General features: G+C 64.8%; 2 protein-coding genes across 4 annotated transcripts; one reads left to right on the top strand and one right to left on the bottom strand.

The window, feature by feature from the left end:
- Positions 1 to 1173: 1173 nt before the first annotated feature.
- Positions 1174 to 7913, top strand: RAX2 (retina and anterior neural fold homeobox 2). 3 transcript variants are annotated; one of them, XM_071799705.1, is made up of 4 exons: positions 1174 to 1551; positions 3077 to 3103; positions 5204 to 5442; positions 6961 to 7913. In XM_071799705.1, exons 3-4 carry the CDS (start codon positions 5212 to 5214, stop codon positions 7402 to 7404), a joined length of 675 nt encoding a protein of 224 aa, XP_071655806.1. In that variant the 5' UTR covers positions 1174 to 1551; positions 3077 to 3103; positions 5204 to 5211; the 3' UTR covers positions 7405 to 7913. The 3 variants fall into 3 exon arrangements, with proteins under 3 accessions (XP_071655806.1, XP_065714591.1, XP_071655805.1); XM_071799704.1 differs by having other exon boundaries at positions 1176 to 1551; positions 5204 to 5454; XM_065858519.2 differs by lacking the exon at positions 3077 to 3103 and having other exon boundaries at positions 1175 to 1551; positions 5204 to 5454.
- A 1795-nt stretch (positions 7914 to 9708) lies between these two features.
- Positions 9709 to 16756, bottom strand: LOC136113303 (mucosa-associated lymphoid tissue lymphoma translocation protein 1-like). Its single transcript, XM_071799663.1, is given in 18 exon segments — positions 9709 to 10632; positions 10705 to 10839; positions 10935 to 11092; positions 11325 to 11471; positions 11539 to 11666; positions 12136 to 12210; positions 12490 to 12667; positions 12811 to 13014; positions 13272 to 13307; positions 13390 to 13437; positions 13601 to 13697; positions 13802 to 13894; positions 13896 to 14005; positions 14314 to 14461; positions 14569 to 14699; positions 15179 to 15345; positions 15564 to 15726; positions 16526 to 16756. Coding segments are annotated over 17 exon segments (2247 nt in total). The 5' UTR covers positions 15701 to 15726; positions 16526 to 16756; the 3' UTR covers positions 9709 to 10377.
- Between the last annotated feature and the right edge of the window lie 447 nt (positions 16757 to 17203).

The following is a 17203-nucleotide window of genomic DNA, read 5'->3' as shown; positions in this document are numbered from 1 at the left end:
GGTGGGGAGGTCCAAAAACCCCGCGGTGACATTTGCCATCAAAAAGGGGAACGGTGGCCGGAAGGGACGGCAGTGGAGGGAGCCGCGGCGGTGGAGGGAGCCGGGGCTGTGGAGGGAGCCGCGGCGGTGGAGGGAGCCGGGGCTGTGGAGGGAGCCGCGGCGGCGGAGGGAGCCGTGGCAGTGGAGGGAGCCGCGGCGGTGGAGGGAGCCGCGGCGGTGGAGGGAGCCGGGGCTGTGGAGGGAGCCGCGGCGGCGGAGGGAGCCGGGGCTGTGGAGGGAGCCGTGGCAGTGGAGGAAGCCGCGGCAGCGCCGGGGGCGGCAGCGTTTGCAGGTGGCAGGAAGCGGCTTTTGGGGGAAAGTAAAAGTGGGTGAAAAAGAAAAGCAAAACGCGCCGGCGGGACAGGGGTCCGGGCAGCACCGCGCACCCCCACCCACAGCATCACTGTCCCCGGGCTGGGGTCCCTGGCAGCAGTGAGATGGGGACGAGAGGGACGGTGGTTCTGCCCCCCAGCCCCACAGCCATGGGCAGCCCCCAGGGATAGTCCCCACGGCTGAACCCCGCATCTGGGCCCCACGCGGTGTCCCCGTGCTTAGGTCTGTGTCCATGGTTTGTCCCCACGCCTGGTCCCTGCCCCTGGTCCATGGCTGGCCCGCACACCCAAGTCACCACACCAGATCTCCAAGGTTGTTCAGCGTGCCCAGTCCCTATGGCTGGTCCCCACACCCAGGCCTTATAGCAGGTCCCCAGACCCCATAGCTGGTCCCCACACCTGTACTCACAGCTGGACCCCACGCCTGATCCCTATCCCTGTCCCCACACCCCGCGCCCATCGCTGGCTGTCACACCTGTCCCCGCACCTGTCCCCATCCCTGGTCCCCGGGCGGGCAGGGCTCTGCAGGCAGCATCACCGGGAGCCCGTGGGGCCACCGGCATCGGGGCCACCCCCAGCCTCGCCAGCCCCATCTCGGGGGGACGACATCCACCAGCGCAGCGTCCGCAGCCCGGGGCGCCCGCCCGGACCCCATCCCGGGGCAGAACCTCGGCGGCCAGAGGAAATGCTGCCCCTCCCCCCATCGCCCCAGCCTTTCTTCTCCGCTCCCCCTGTTTCTAATTCTTTTTCCTCGCCCGTAATGAGGGGATTACAAGGCAAACTCCAGCAGGACGCCTTTGTGGGGAGACAATCTGAGTGGGGAAGGCAGTTCGGGGCTTTGTCCGCCGCCGCCCCCCCGGACCCGCGCTGGGGGGACATTTAGAGCAATTACTTGTCCAGAAAGTAACTGTCAATCATTCTTAAAGGGGAAGGCCTCCAATTAATAACCTCGTCTTAATCCTTTGGACTCATTTCCAATCTGCGGGGCCTTGGTGACATCTGCAACACTAAATAAAGATTCTCCCGAGCCTTAGCGCGGCGGTTCTGTGACAAATAAGAAGACTAGAAGCAACTTTGGCTGCCAAAGCTGCGAGATTGGTGAGGTTGAGCCGCTTGTTTGGTTCCCAGGAGGGACCGGCAAAGTTAAATACTCCTGGAAAAGCCGAGTTGGGCCCAGCAGGTAATGCTGTTTTATTCTGATTCGGGAGGAAGCGCCGGGGAAGATGCTGAAAAGGGGAGCGGGTGTCCCCAGGGTGAGGGTGACCCTGGGTTGCAGGTGTCCCCGGGGTGCGGGTGTCCCCAGCGTGTGGGTGTCCCCAGGGTACGGTGTCCCCAGGGTGCAGGTGTCCCCAGTGTGCGGGTGTCCCCAGGGTGCAGGTGACCCCGGGTTGCAGGTGTCCCCACGGTGCGGGTGTCCCCAGGGTGCAGGTGTCCCCAGTGTGCAGGTGTCCCCAGGGTGCAGGTGTCCCCAGGGTGCGGGTGTCCCCAGCGTGCGGGTGTCCCGGGGCCGGACCAGGCTGACGCCCTTCCTGGGGATGGGGAGCGGGTGCTGGGCGCCCGTCAGCGTCACTCGCGCCGATGAACCGCGGGGCAGGAGCCACCATGGTCCCACTGCTGCCAACACCCGTCCCTGGCCCGGGCACAGCCCAGTACCCAGATGGGCTTTCGAGGGCAAAAAACGGGATGCGGCCAAAGTCAGGGCTGTCCCCGAGCTGTCCCCACCGCATCCCCCACTGCCAGGAGAGGCCACTTGTCCTCCCTGATGCTCTGATACTTCCAGCACCAGGGAAGCGATGTTTTTTACCCGCTCCATGTTGTTTCTGTGGCCTTTTTGGGTGTCTTTAGTAACAGGTGTCCCCTCTTCCCCTGGCAGCCCCCACAGGAAAACCACAGTGCAGGGTGTCGAGTAGATTTGGGGAAAAACCCTCCCGAGGCTTCGAGTCCTTGCAGTTCCCAGCACCCTTTTAAAGCTTGGGGGCTTAAACCCCAAAATTGCCAGCAGGATGACGGTGCCCGCAGGAAGGTGTCCAGGGGAGCAGGGGGCAGCTGTGCCCATCACACCCCCACTCTGTGTTGCCCGTTTTTGGGCAGAACTCACTAAACTGCCGATGGGGACAGGGACCGTGGGCTGGCCGGTGCCGATGTCCCCAGCCCAGGGACACCCATGATCCTGGCGGGGCTGAGGAGAGCGAGGTGGGGGCTGGGGGGGCCTGGCCTGGTCCGGTGCTGCTGCCCGGCTGCTGGACCACTCGCCTCTTTATTACCGTATTTATTGATTTGCTTTATTGTCCATGTTTTTTGCTCCTGCTTGGCTGGTTTGCTGTTTCCCTTCACTCCTGCTCCCACGCCAGGGTCTGCTCAGCCTCCCATGGGGTTTTAGGCTCCTTTGCTTTGGATGGGGTTGGGTTGGGGGATGTTGGCAGCTGCCCCCAGCCCTGGCCGTGACCCCGACCCCCATTGCCTTGTCCTTGTCCCCTGCCATCACCCCACCTCTCCTCCTGCCTGCCCCATCTTGTCCCCAGCCCCCCAGCGCCCATCTCACCTGTCCCCATCCACCCCGCTCCCCCCAGCCACCCCCCAGCGCCCCCATTGCCTGGTGGGGCTGGGCAGGGCAGCCGGGGGCCCAGAGGGTGCTGGGTCCCCTGGAGGGAGGGAAGGGGCTCTGGGGGCTCTGGGTGCTCACCCCCTCTCCGCTCTCCTTGCAGGTGCGGAGCTGCGCAAATGAGAAGCGGGTGAGTGAGAGCAGGAGGGTGGCAGGACACCCCCATCCCCTCCCCGTGTCCCCAGCCCCAGGACACGCTGTGACACTCACATGGTGACAATGGGGCGCTCCCTCCCCACCTCAGCACCCACTCACCCTTGCCTTGGGGCACCCCGGGGTGCAGCACACAGCACCCCAGCTTGCAGCTCCTCTCGGGTCACCCCAAGACCTCAGCCCCCCTGCAGCAGCGGCCAGAGCCCCTGGTGCTACAGGACACTCCGGGAGGGGCCAGGGCGTGTCTTGGGGGGACGGCAGCTCTCGAAACCACACATGCTGTTGCTGCACAGACGCTGCATGCACAGCGCTGCACATGCATGGTACACACTGCACACAGCCCTGTGCATGCACTGCACACACTGCGCCTGCAATACACACTGCAAACACCATGCACTGCACACACTGTGTCTGCAACACGCGCTGCAAACATCATGCACTGCACACACTGCGCCTGCAACACACACTGCAAACACCATACATTGCACACACTGCAAACACCATGCACTGCACACACTGCACCTGCAACACACGCTGCAAACACCATGCACTGCACACACTGTGCACACCTCCCCTGGGCATGCAGTGCACACACTGCACAGCCTGCAGACCTCCACGCACAGAGCACGCGCTCTCAGCACGCTGCAGAGGCGCTGGGCACAGCACCCGCAGGCACTGGGCAATGCTGCACTTGTTCGGTGCTGCACATGCTGTACATATAGACACTGCACACATTGTACATACAGCCGCGGCACACACCTGCACACAGTGTGCACTGCACTGCACTGCACGGTGTGAGCTGCATGCTCTGCACGCGCCTCCGCTGCATGTGCTGTGTCCACTGCACAGAGGCACCGTATGCACGGTGCAGATGCTGCACACACACTGCGTGCACTGCATCCCCACGGACACTGCGCACAGGTTCACGCTGTGCCCGCACATTGTGCACGCCTTGCACACATTGCACATGCTGCACTGAGCGGTGCGCACTGCGCACTGCACACGCACTGCATGCACTGCACACATCTGCGGTGCCTGGCTCACGGAGCACACGCGGCTCACGGACGCCGCACGCCGGGCCCTGCGGGCAGTGGCGGCACAAACTGCCCCCACGCGCACACCCGCGCTGCACACACACCTCACACATCCCACCCGCACCTGCCAGGCCCCCTGGCCCCCCACACCTGCTAACGCAGGTGGCCCCACAGCTCTGTGCAGACCCACAGCTGCACCTGCAGGCACCGTGTGCCCCGCACAGACACCCCACACCTGCACAGCCTGAGCAGCACCCGACACCCGCGCCCCGCACGCTGCCTTCTCGGGACCCCCACTGATTCCCTCCTGGAATGAGCTGTCGTTCCTTCCCCTCCCCTCGCCCATTTGGGCAATAGCTGAATTTTTGCCAGCAGGTCTGGGAATGCAGCACCTTCCCCTCGGCAAAAGTGCCCCGGGATTATGGCTTCCTGCCCCATTTCCATGTCTGCCTACAGCCTCGCGGTAGAAAGAGACCCTTAATCCCCAGCAAATACTGCAGGAAGATTTCAGATGTGGGATAAAAAGCTTAAAGATGAAACATTGCAAGGGTTGAAAACGCTTATAAGCATGCAAGAAAAGGGTTATTAGCCAGGGCACAGTGCCGGGTCACTCCAGCTGTACTTGGGGACCAGCACTGGGACTCAGAGCCACAGACAAGTGGCACTGGGGAGAGGAGCTGGGCTGGAATGAGGGAGCAGCCCAGGCTCGGTCCCCTCCGTGCCAGGGCAGCCAGGTCAGGTCAGGTCAGGTCAGCCCCCACTGATGGCGCTTTCAGAAACTCCTCGACTTCAGGTGCAATCTGAGCAGGGGCCTGGTCACATCCCCCTGAGGAACCAAGCGCGGGGTCCCCAGGGCACCAACCCCGGGCAGCCCCGGGGGCACCGCGGCCGCAGGGTAACACCGCGGCAGGACAGGGGATTACACCTTCGCGTAACATGTTTCTGGGGCTGCCCCATCCTCCCGTCCGTCCATCCGCTTGTCTGTCTGTGCCCACCCTGGGGATGTCCCCACTCCCTGGCTAACCCACGCGGTCCCCTCGCAGATGCCACCATGTTCCTGAATAAGTGCGAGGGGGACCTGGGCGAGCTGCGGAAGCCGGGGGATGGAGAGGGGACCCCGCCAGCCGCCACGGAGGAGGAGCAGCCCAAGAAGAAGCACCGGCGGAACCGCACCACCTTCACCACCTACCAGCTGCACGAGCTGGAACGCGCCTTCGAGAAGTCCCACTACCCCGACGTGTACAGCCGCGAGGAGCTGGCCATGAAGGTCAACCTGCCCGAGGTCCGCGTGCAGGTAGGGAGGACGCCCGGCGGACCCAGCACCCCGGACCTGTCCCCTGGGGGGTGGCAGAGGGACCACCCTGGCCCTAGAGAGCTTCACTCTGCTCCCAACCGCTGCTGCCTTGCTCCGTGCCTCAGTTTCCCCATTGCTTGAGGCGGGAGCGACATCTCTGCAGAGCAGGCTGCTTCTCCCAAAACCAGAGAGGGGTTTTAGTGGCTGAGCCTGGTTTCCCCATGCGGTCCCGGTTCCGCCCACAACCCAGAGGCTCCGATTGGGCAGGGAGATCGTTTTTGGAGATTTTTTCCCCCCTGCTGGTGGCAGCTGCTTCCGTCCCTTCACGGCATCCCACAGGAACGCAGCCAAACCTCAGCTGCTCCTGACCTCTTCCAGGCCTTTAGGGCCAGAAAAGCAGAAGATCCTCACACATTTGGGAGTTTTTAGGCTTCTTGGAACAGAGCAATTGCAGAGGGGCAGCAGGGTTGGGAGGTTTCGCTCCCTGTTCTGCAGGAGGAGGCTCTGCCCAGGGAACGTGCAGCCTGGGGCAGAGCATGAGGTCCCGATGGTCTGTGATCCACCAGCCCTGGGACTGACGGAGTGAGACCGGAGCAGGAGAAAGGCTGAGGGAGCTGAAGTGACAAAGGCACTGTGAAGCAGGGCAGTAATCCCCTTACAAATGAACTGAGTTTCCCAGGCCTTGACCCTGGTCCAAAGCAACACAGCCTGTTCTTGAGAGGGTCCAGACCACAGGGACAGCTCTGACGAGCTCCCTGAGCAATGGCCAATTTCATAGAATCATTTCAGTTCAAACAGACCTTAAAGATCATCGAGTCCAACCATAACCCACCCCTGGCACTGCCCCATGTCCTGAGAACCTCATGTCTGTCTGTCCAGCCCTCCAGGGATGGTGACTCCAGCACTGCCCTGGGCAGCCTGTTCCAATGCCCCACAGCCCTTTGGGGAAGAAATTGTTCCCCAGATCCAACCTCAACCTCCCCTGGTGCAACTTGAGGCCGTTTCCTCTGCTCCTGGCGCTTGTTCCTGGGGAGCAGAGCCCGACCCCCCTGGCTCCAAGCTCCTTTCAGGCAGTTCAGAGATCAGAAGGTCTCCCCTCAGCTCCTGTTCTTCAGCTGAGCCCCCCAGGTCCCTCAACCGCTCCCATCACACTTGTGCTCCAGCCCTTCACCAGCTCTCTTGCTCTTCTTTGGACACAAAGTTTGCACCAGTATGGCCTGGTGACCACCAATATCTGAGCAACCTGATCTGGGTGAAGATGTCCCTGTTCATGGTAGTGGGTTGAACTAGGTGAGCTGTGAAGGTCCCTTCAACCCAAACTGTTCTGTGCTGGAGCCCCATGGGTCACCCCCCCATGCGTCCCAACACACAGGGCACCCCACATGCGGTGGGATATCTGATAAGGGACACCCCACCCGGGGCATCCCGCATGGGGTACAGCACATGGGGCACACTGCAAGGGTCTCTCTGGGCACGGTGAGGCTCACCCTGGCTCTCACCTCGCAGGTCTGGTTCCAGAACCGACGAGCCAAGTGGAGGCGGCAGGAGAAGATGGAGGCCAGCTCCATGAAGCTCCACGACACCCCCGTGCTCTCCTTCAACCGGCCCCCCATGACCCCCAATGTGGGGCCCATGAGCAACTCCCTCCCGCTCGACCCATGGCTGACGTCCCCCATCTCCAGTGCCACCACGGTCCACAGCATCCCCGGCTTCATGGGAGCCCCCCAAGCCCTGCAGCCCCCCTACGGCGGGCACTCCTTCCTCAACACGCCCCCGCCGATGGCGCAGGGCATGCAGCCCCTGGCCCCTGCCCCCTACCAGTGCAGCACCCCCTTTGTGGACAAGTACCCGCTGGAGGAGGTGGACCAGAGGAGCTCCAGCATCGCCTCGCTCCGCATGAAGGCCAAGGAGCACATTCAGACCATTGACAAGACCTGGCAGCCCATTTGATGAACGCTCCCCTCCGGCCCCTCCGGCCCCTGGCTCCTGCCCCCAGCCCCGGGCGGGCAAGGTGGGTGACGGCGGGTGCTCAGCAGGACGAACCGAGGCAGGGAAGGGATGCTGGGCTGCAGCTTCCTCTGCCGAGCCAGCACTGTCGGTGGCAGGGGAGCGAGCTGGGGTGCTGGCTGGACCCCGGCGTGGGAAGCGCCCCGGCAGTCACTGCAGCCCCTCGCTGGGGCACCGGCCCAGGCTGAGGATCCAGCCGAGGCTCCAGCATCGGACCATGCCCTGCACCACCCCCGGTCGGACACCTCCTTTACCCACACCCTTTCCTCCTCCCATTATTATTAATGTTTTTTTAAATGCTGCAGATTTAAACAAAACCAAACAGGTCTAGTTTTATAGGGAGTGCGGGGGGGATATTTTATAGCCATGTTGGGGTGCGATGCCGGTTGTGCCGGTAGACATGCTGGCACCGAGAAGATGGTTGTATTCGGAGTAAAGAGATAAGCTGAACAGCTGCCGTGTGCTGGAGTCAGGCGCTGCCCGGGCCCTGCCCGCCATGCCACTCATTAGCCGTGCTGCTCGTTAGCCGTGCCACTCATTATTGTGCTGGGTCTGCGGAGCCTCTGCCAGGAAGGAGCTTTCTGGGGGATGCAGGGTGCCCTGGCACCCTCCCGTTCCTCAGGGGCTGGGCCGGGTCCTGCCGCGGGTGACCTGACCCAGCCCTGGCCGTGCCCGGCACCGGCTCAGTGCCGCACTGCGTCCCCGGTGCTCAGCCGGGACATTTGCTCAGCCACCCCTCGGCGGCTGCGCCCCCCACCCACTGCCCTAATTGCTCCCAGCAGCCCCGCCAGCCACATGTTGGCAGCACAGAGCGGCCGTAATTGTGCTGGCGGGAGGGTGGGCGGCAGCGGGACCCCCGCGGCCCCCGGATGGGGCTGGTGAGGGGATGAGGGGAGCGGGCCCTGGGGTCCCCGTGGCAGCGGAGTACCCGAATCCTGCTTTGCCCCTGCTGACAGTTCCTTCCAGCTGGGAGCAGGGTGGCAGTGACAAGGTGTCACATCATCAGGGGTCCCTGACGTGGCTTCAGAGCCCCAGGGGGACCCTGCCCGTCCTTGGGCACAGCCAGTGTCACCAGCACCCTCACTGCGGTGGCGAGGGCCAGCACAGCCCCGGCAGAGATGGCTGAGCCCACGGTGGCTTTGAGGTGCTGAGGCACGGCCAGGACAGCGAGAGACGGGCATTTGGCCCTGGGAAGCAGCTGCCCCAGGTCCCTGGGGTGTCCCAGTGTGTCCCGGTCCCTGGGCTGCCCTGGGTCCCTGGGGAAGCAAGGCAAGCACTGACCTTCCTGCCACCAAGACAAAGTGTTTCCCCAGAAACTTCCACTTCAGACATGACGGCAGCCAAACCCGGGGCTTTGCTGCGCCAGCCCTGTCCCCACTGTGTCCCCACACCCCCACTCAGTGCCAGCACCCCAACCCAGGGGTCTCCCCCGGTCCAACAGCCCCAGGGCCACACTGTCATCCCCACAGCCCTGGGGTCAGGCATGACCAGCCACGATGTCACTGGGCCAGGCGAGGCACTGACCCCAGTGAGACCCTTCTCCTTGTCCCCTGTCCCCCGGCTGCTGCTGCTTGTCTGCTTCGTTAGTGACAATTAAACCTTTAACAACCCATTAAACGCATAATCGATGCTCCCCCAGCTCGCCAGCCCGGCTAATGGGCCGGGGCCGAGGCGCAGCGGCCCGGCAGAGGCGTGCTCCGGCCGCCAGATAATGAAGCAACGGCTGCGGAAGTAATGGGGTTTGATCCGGGGGACGGGACGCGCTCAATGGGGGCTGCGCTTTTCACATGACATAATTGCCAAGGCTGGCGCCAGCCCGGGGCACCCCTCGGCCTCCCGAGGGCCAACAAAAGGCGGCTGGCGCGGAGAGCGGGAGGCTCAGCACCCCCCAACCCATTTGATCGGAGCTTAATTGGGGCGAGGGTGCTCTCCCCACGGTCGTGCAACCGCCACCCAAAAGCGAGAGCACAGAGAGGCCCTGGGATGAGGATGCGTCGCCCTGGGTCCCTGGGGTTGGGGGTGATGTAGATTATTTAAATGAGCTAATTTGCATGGGGTGGCACTGGCGGACCCCAGGGCATCGTGGGGATGTTGGGGTCCCCTTGCGGGAGGGGTCGGTTGCCCCTTCCCTCCCACGGGTGCTTGAGTGCTGCACTGTGCTTAGTGCAGAAATAAGCAGGATTTCTGCCCCAAAACCACACCATTTAAACACAGGAAAGCCACCAAGCCGCCTGCCCGCCCCTATTTATTGGTGGTGTCACCACTGAGATCCAGTAGAACACACCCCACAGCATTCGCAGGTGCTGGCACATGGGGAAAAATCCCCCGAGATCCCAGTCCTGTCCTGAAATCTCTTGCTGCCTGGATGGGGCCAGCACAGCCCTGCGCCCAGGGTTGTACCGGGAGGACTGGGTGCTACTGGGAGCACTGGGGTCAGCGGGGGGTTCTCCCAGCCCCTGGTGGCAAAGCAGGAGCCCTCCCGCTCCCACCCACTCTAATCGCCTCCCGCGGGATTTGCCCCTTAATCTGCTTATTTCTCACTCTTTCTCTGGAGCCTGAAGGAACCCAACACTGCCCCAACGCAACGCCTCGCGCCAGCTGAGCCGTGGGGCCGGGACACTGTCCTGGCACGTGGGGTGGCACTGCCCAGGGACGTGGGGTTGGCAGTGTCCTGTTCATGGAGCTTGCACTGCCCAGGGACATGGGGCTGGTGCTGTGTACACAGGGCAGCACCGGGCTGTGGCTCCGTATTCCAAGGGTGCCAGCCACACCACCCTGCACTCCAGCACAGGTCAGTATGGGGCTCAACCACCCCTGGTTCTATGTCACCTCTGTCCCCTCCAGGCCCCAGACCCCCAGCAGGACAGACATGGCCCCAGGGGACTGTGGAGACAAGGGGGAGGCCATGCTGTCCCTCTACAGGCTGTGGGAGCCAGGAACCTCGGGGCTCAGGTTCTCCTCGGGGGTGTTGACCCAGGACCCCCCCTCTGCCCCCCAGCTCCCAGGTGGGGAGGTGGAGAGGGGACTGTGGGGTGGCGAGGGGGAGGCTGCTGGCCGCAGGTTGAGCTTGGCGATGAGCGGCTTCCCCACGCTCACCCGCTGCCTCTCCTCCACGAAGTCGTCCATGCCGCGGTAGCGGTACTGCAGGCAGACGGTGAACACCAGCTCCTGCTGCAGGACAAGGGCAGTGCGGGTGGGCACCCATCCCGTGCAGGCGTCCCGGCCCCCCGGCACGGCTCTTACCCGCAGTTTCTGCAAGCCGCAGAGCCGGCTGTAGAGGCAACAGGGGGGGCAGCCCAGGCTCCAGGTGGGTGCCAGGGGGCTGCCCACCTCCGCCGGGCTCTCCTTGTTGGTGCTCTTGAGGTCCACGTCCAGCTCCTGTCACAGACAGAGTCCAGCCGTGGAAACCGCTGCGGGTGCTCCCACCCTTTCCCCGGCATGGTCCCGCACGGGCTCCGACAACGCGCTCCCACCTCGGGGATGTCGGTGAGCTTGGCCTCGCACTGGGTGATGTCCCCAGGGGTGGCCACCACACGGGTGTAGATGATCATGATGTTGGAGAACTCGGCGGCGAAGCCCAGCTGGACGGTGACGCCGCAGTCGAAGCGGAGGTGCCGGCTCTCCGGCAGCACTGGGGGGACAGCGGGGGCTGGGACCTGCAGGTGCTCAGGGCCAGAGCTGCACCCACAGGTAAGGTGACCACGGGGTCACCCTGGAGCAGGGCCACCGACATGGTGCTCCTGGCAGCTCTGTGCCTGTGGTTTCTCTCCTCCAGGGTGGGAGACACTCGGCAGGTGCTGCCTGCCACCTCGGCACCAGCCCCTCCCTGGTGCCGGCCCTGGACGGGTGGCCGTGGCCCTCACCGTGAGCCTTGGCCCACTGCAGGTTCCTGGCAGAGGACTCGTCGCGGCCCGGCGCGCGGATGGGGTCTGTCAGAGCGCGTCTCTCCGACAGGTTGCTGCGGAGCTCCAGCGCCTGCCGGCCGCGCGTGATCTCCAGCGTGCCCATGTCTGCGGGGACACGGGGGTCAGCGGGGGCTGCCAGGGGTGTCACTGTCCCCCACCGCTCCCCGCTCACCCTCAGCCACTTTGTCCAGCAGCACCGTGATCTTCTCATCCTCCAGCAGCCAGCGCTTGAGGAAGGTGACAAAGATGCCATTGGAGAGCTCATCCTGGCTCAGCTCGTAGGCTTCAGCATCCGCGCACCTGCAGGGACAGGCCAGCAGTTGGCTCCATCGTGGGCTCCGTCGCTCCCCCAGGAACTGGCCATCCCAGGGCAAGAGCCCTGGGGAAGTCAGAGCCGGGTGCCCTCGGCTCTACCCTCTCCCATTGATCCCTCCAGCTGCTGTGCCAGGGAGAGGTGGGAAATGTAGCCAGATCCTGGATGCTTAAAGCATCAGCACAGACCCCTGTGCTCCGGAGGAGCCTCAGGTGCTGCTGAGAGCCGCACAGCACCACGGGCATCACCCTGTCCTGTAAGGGACGAGGGCTGCCACTCGCCCACCACCCCCAGCACCGACCCTGCCAGTACATGGGGGAGAAGACACGGGTGCCAGCAGGGCTGAGCCATGGTGGGGGCTGAGCCATGGTGGGGGCTGAGCCCCGGCCCTGCTCTGAGCCAGGGGGGACACTCAGCCCCACTGCCCATGCTGGGGGTGGCAGGGACGGAACCCACGTGGCGTAGCCGAAGACAATGTTGGCCGTGACCTGCAGCGCCCCGACCTGCGGGATGACGTCGTCGTTGAGGTTCCTGCGAGAGAAGTGCTGCTGGGCAGAGCTGGGCCCTGCTGCCCCCCAGAGCCCACCCCAAGGCACCCAGACCCAGGGCTGCCCCCTCCCCCTCTGCCCACCCATCGTGGCGTTCGCCAGCTCAACTGCGGCAGCGAAAGTTTGGGACATCCAGATGAAGCCAAGGGGTCTGGATGGGACCGTGGGGACACGCTGCTTTGCTCCCCGTGGAACGAGCACCCATGGACACCCCTGTGCTGGGACCTCCCAGCACGGCCACTTGTCCCCGGGGCTGGCTCACCTCTTGCGGCACATGTCGAGCAGGAAGATGTTGAGGCCGGTGCGGCGCTGCTGCATGCTCCGCAGCACCCGCTGCACGCACAGGCAGTGTGCCGAGGTGTAGGAGCTGGGCGCGTCGATGGGCACCATGAAGCTGTTGCCAAAATTTTCATAGCCGTGCCCGGCATAGTAGAGCAAACCTGCGGGGGCGGGGGCCGGAGAGCAGGTGACATCCCTTGCCCTGCTGGTGCTCACTTTTTGCCCAGCCACCCCCCTAAGGCCCCGCCATCACAAAACCACCAGGTTCCGCCTGGCTGGAGCCACCCACGCGGTGCCACCGCACCATAGACGCCCTTGTCGAGGAGGAGGAGGAACTCGTTGACAGCCATTTGCATCTCGGCCTTGCACAGGTCCAGCAGCGAGACCACCTTGAAGTCGAGCTGGCGGAGCAGGGCGCTGAGCGCGTGCACGTCCACCATGGGCGCCTTCAGCTGCTTGTGGTGCAGGTAGCGCATGTTGCCGATCAGCAGGGCCACTTTGTCGGTGGCTGCCGGGATGGGAGAAGGGGGTGCTGGGGACAGAGCAGGATGATCCTGCTGTCCCCACTACCGTCAGAGGTGTCACCCGGTTGTGGCTGGTGTCACTGTCCCTGGATACTGGGGTGCCCCATGGTGCCCCTGCCCCACTGGTCTGCTCACCCCAGCGTGCTGCACCCAAAGCACCCCCGCCTGAGCCTCATGGGGTGACACTGGTCACGCTGGGGATGGTCACAGCCCCACAGGGCCACCAAGGGCAGGCTCTTACCGTACAGCTGGCCAGGGCTGCTGCTCTCCGGGGAGCCTGGAGAGAGAGAAGCACAGTGCCATGGCCCCACGGTGCCCAGGGAGCGCAGCAGGGACCTGCCAGCTCTGTCCCCACCTACCTCCATCCCCCTCCTGCCACGAGCCTCCCGAGGTGAAGAGCCTTGGGCCTGCAACAAAGCGGGGTCAGGGAGCCCCATTCACAGCCCCTGACAGCACAGGCTGGAGCCCCCCAAAAACCACAGGGCAGCCACAGGAGGGTTTTACGGGGAAGCAGAGCAGAGCGGGACACCCCACACCGAGGGACCATGGGGGTTTGTCTGGGGCCCTCACCGATCTCCACGTCCACTTCCCGGCTCCACACCTCATGGAACAGGTTGAAGACGCGGCAGGAGTAGCTGCCCCGCTCAGCTGTCGTCACCAGCTTCACCTGCCGGGGGGACGGAGCGGGCAGCTGGGGCGGCGTGTCACACTGTGCCACGCCATGCCATGCCGGGCCGTGCCGTGCGGCACCGCGCCAGGGTCCTGCTGTACCTGGAGCTGGGGTGTCTGCGCACCCTCCACGGGGCACTGGTTCCTGAACCACTGGTACTGTGGCGGGGGGTTGCCGATGGCTCTGCACTCCAGCACCAGCGTGTCCCCCTCGGCCAGATGGCACGGCTGCGGTTGCCGCAGGATCTGTAGCCCCACCATAGTGGGGCAGTAACCGCTGGCTGGGGAGGGGACAGAGTGACAAATCTGGCACCTGGCCATGGCAGGACTCGGCCAAGCTGCCCCAGACCCTGGTCCCTCAGCCACAGGACTTGGCACCCACGGGTGGCAGGAGGAGAACACAGGGCACGCAGCTGCTCCGTGGCACTGTCACCGCAGAGAGCCCAGAGACCCTCGGGGCTCAGCCAGGGAGCAGCACGGCAAGCGATGCCCCACAGGAGCTGCCGCCGAGCAATGGGGTAAGCACCGCCTCATGGAGACACCCTGGCGCCCAAGGGACACGTGGTGCCTCATGGGGACAACCCGGGGACACAGATCTGGGGTCCCACCTGAGCCGGGGCTGCTGCTGGTCTCCACCCGGACCTGGGCCCACCTGGAGAAGGCGAAGGCAGCCCCGCAGCTCACCCGGCAGATGTACCACTGGGGCTGGCCCAGCGGGGCGGCCGCGTCCAGCACCAGTTCTGAGGCTGTGGCTCCGGGTACCTACGAGACGGGGGGGCTGAGGAGCTGGGGGCTCCCTCCCACCCGTCTGGGTGCCCTTATGGACGGGGCTTGGGGCTCATGCTCGATGTGGCCCAGCAGGGCCTCACCTGCTGCTTCCCGCAGAACCACTGGTACACGAGCCCTGGCGGGCCAGTTGCCCAGCAGGTCAGGGACACCCGTGTCCCCTCCGTCACCACCTGCGACTCAGGCTGCACCGTGATGTGGATCACGTCCTGGACTGTGGGAGAGGGCAGACCAGCCTGGGCTGGCTGAGCCCTGTCCTGCACCAGCCCATCACGTCCAGTCCCATCCTGTCCTGTCCCATCGTACCCTGTCCCACACCCACCCACAATAGCCTGTCCTCTCCCACTCCACCGCATCCTGTCACACCACGTCTCATCCCACCCCTCTGTCCTGTCCCAGCCACCTCATCCCATTCAGTGCCACCCCACCTCACCCTGTTCCATACTATCCCGCCCCACTCTGCTCCTCCTCATCCCATCTTGTCCCATCCCAACCTGTCCAATTCTAGCCTGCCTTGTCCCATCTGGTCCCATCACAGCCTGTCCTACCACATCCCATTCCTGTCCCGACACAACATGTCCCATCCTATCTCACCCACCCCACCCAGAGCCAGACCACCAGCAGGAAGAGCTGCTCCTTCTCTCCCCCAGCGTTCCTTCTGCTGAGCCCCTGGTCCCCACGCTCCGTCCCTACCGGCGCTGCTGAGGACCTGGCAGGCCGGTGCGTGTCCCATCCTCTGCAGGCAGCCCAGCAGGTACTTGAGGGTGCACTCCCGCTCGGCCAGGAGCTGCAGGAGGCTCCGCGTGGGGCTGCCGTGGGGCTCCAGCACCTTCAGCGAGCACATCTCCAGCTCCTCCACACTGCGAGGTGCCCACAGCGCTCAGCACCGCAGCCCACCCCAGCCTGGGGAGCACGGGGACCCCAGACAGGGCACTCAGCAGTGCCCCAGCCGGGTTGTGGTCACGATGGGGTGACCAGGGACCTGCATGGCCCTCACTCAGCCCATGGCAGGGCTGCGCCATGTACATTTTGTCACTTGGTGGGGGACAGACCCGTGGAGACGCCCCCCCACCCCTACCTGCACTGGAAGCGTTTCTCTGCCCCAGCCACCTCAGCCAGCCTGCGCCAGCCACGGCCGGCGTTATCCAGGAGCTCGCAGAGCTGCAGCACCACGTCCTCGCCCAGCGAGCTGAGGGGCATGCTCCAGTCCAGCATCCCTGCCCGGCCCCGCCGTCGCCTGCCTGGGGACGCAGAGGGGACAAGCCGTCAGCAGGTGATAGTAACAGGCAGCGGCACGGCATGGACACTGCCATGGCCTGGGAGGGACAGCACAAGCACCACCTCACCGGGGCTGGGTCACCTCCCCACAGGAGCCATGGGGGGTTTTGGCCGCTCCAGGGAGGTGCTGGGCAGCACTACTGGGTCTGGCCACCAGCAGCCAGCCAGGAATGACACAAGTGCCCCCCCCACGCTCAAGGGACAAGAGCTGTGACAGTAGAACAGGGGACCCTGCTCACCTCCTGGCCTTGGGCAAGGAGCCAGGACCATGTTAGCCCAGCCCCAGCACAGGGACCTCTGTGGGACAGTGTCCAAAGCGCTGGAAAGAGGGCATGTCCCTTGTCACCTTCCCCATCCTTTCAGGGGACACAGAGAATGGGCCCCACCACAGAGGATTGAGCCCAGGGACCCCTCTCTGGGGACCCCTGGAGGGTCAGCAGCAGCCCCCTTGCTGTCACCAGGCCCATGAGCAGTGCGTCCAGAGCCAGAATGAACCCCCCTGGGCCACCACGAGGAGCTGCGGAAGGGTTAAGGGAGGGGACATGGGGGTCCTGGGCTGGGACCCACCTCAGGTCCCCTTGGCCCTGGCAAAGGCTTCAGCAGTGAGGGGAGCAGGACATGAATCACCCCAGATGGGGCAGCACATGGGGACGGGTGCTCTTCTCCTCCTCCCAGGTGCCTCCCTGCTGACCCACCCCGAGCTGGCGCTTGTCCCCAGCACCAAGCCGTTCGCGGCAGCAGGGTGACAAGGGTGACACTCACCCGAGCAGGGGGCTCCAAGACAGACGGCAGGCCCCCCGGTGGCCTCTCTCACCTGCTGCTGGATCTGGGGGACTGGATGGCTGGGGCGGCGAGGGGAGGGCTGCAGGACGGGTACAGCCCGAGCCCCGGCAGCTCCAGGGTGCGCAGAGGAAATGAGGGTGCAACCCAAACCTCCCCAGCCCCCCCGCAGCACTTCTGCTTTCCTCTGCCGTTTCCTGTGCCACCGCGCGGGTGCTGCAGCTGCCAAATGGCCCCCGGCAGCCCCTGGGGAAGCTGGACACAGCCCCCGGCCCCGGCTGAGGGACATGGGACACTGGGGACACTGCGGGGCCAGGCGGTGGCTCCATTGCCCCTTCCTTGTGGCGGGGGGACCTTGCAGGTGGCTGCTTTGTCCCCATAGCCCAACTCCAGGCCAGGCAGGAGCTGCAGGGCAGCAAGTCCAGGACAGAGATGAGTCAAGCGTACAAGGGACACCTCTCAGCCACGGCAGCCCAACGCAGGGGCAGGACTGAGGCCCAGGGGAAGCTGCTGGGCTCTGCCAGGCTGGGGATACATGGGGACGGGGCGGCAAGGGCCTCGTTGCTGGGGAACAGACCCTGCTGTCACCACACACCCCAGCCAAGCCAAGCCCCCGGGGTCCCAGCAGCCACCGCTCTCCAGCTGCCAAGGAGGAAGGAA

This window comes from Patagioenas fasciata, chromosome 27 (genome assembly GCF_037038585.1).
Source record: "Patagioenas fasciata isolate bPatFas1 chromosome 27, bPatFas1.hap1, whole genome shotgun sequence".
Classification (NCBI taxonomy): Eukaryota; Metazoa; Chordata; class Aves; order Columbiformes; family Columbidae; genus Patagioenas; species Patagioenas fasciata.
This window is presented reverse-complemented; position numbering and strand designations above follow the sequence as displayed.

Coding starts and splice junctions, on each gene's coding strand:
- RAX2 (XM_065858519.2), top strand. CDS start 5,212: ATGTTCCTGAATAAGTGCGAGGGGGACCTGGGCGAGCTGCGGAAGCCG. Junction 5,455..6,960: donor TGCCCGAGGTCCGCGTGCAG/GTAGGGAGGACG, acceptor CTCACCTCGCAG/GTCTGGTTCCAGAACCGACG.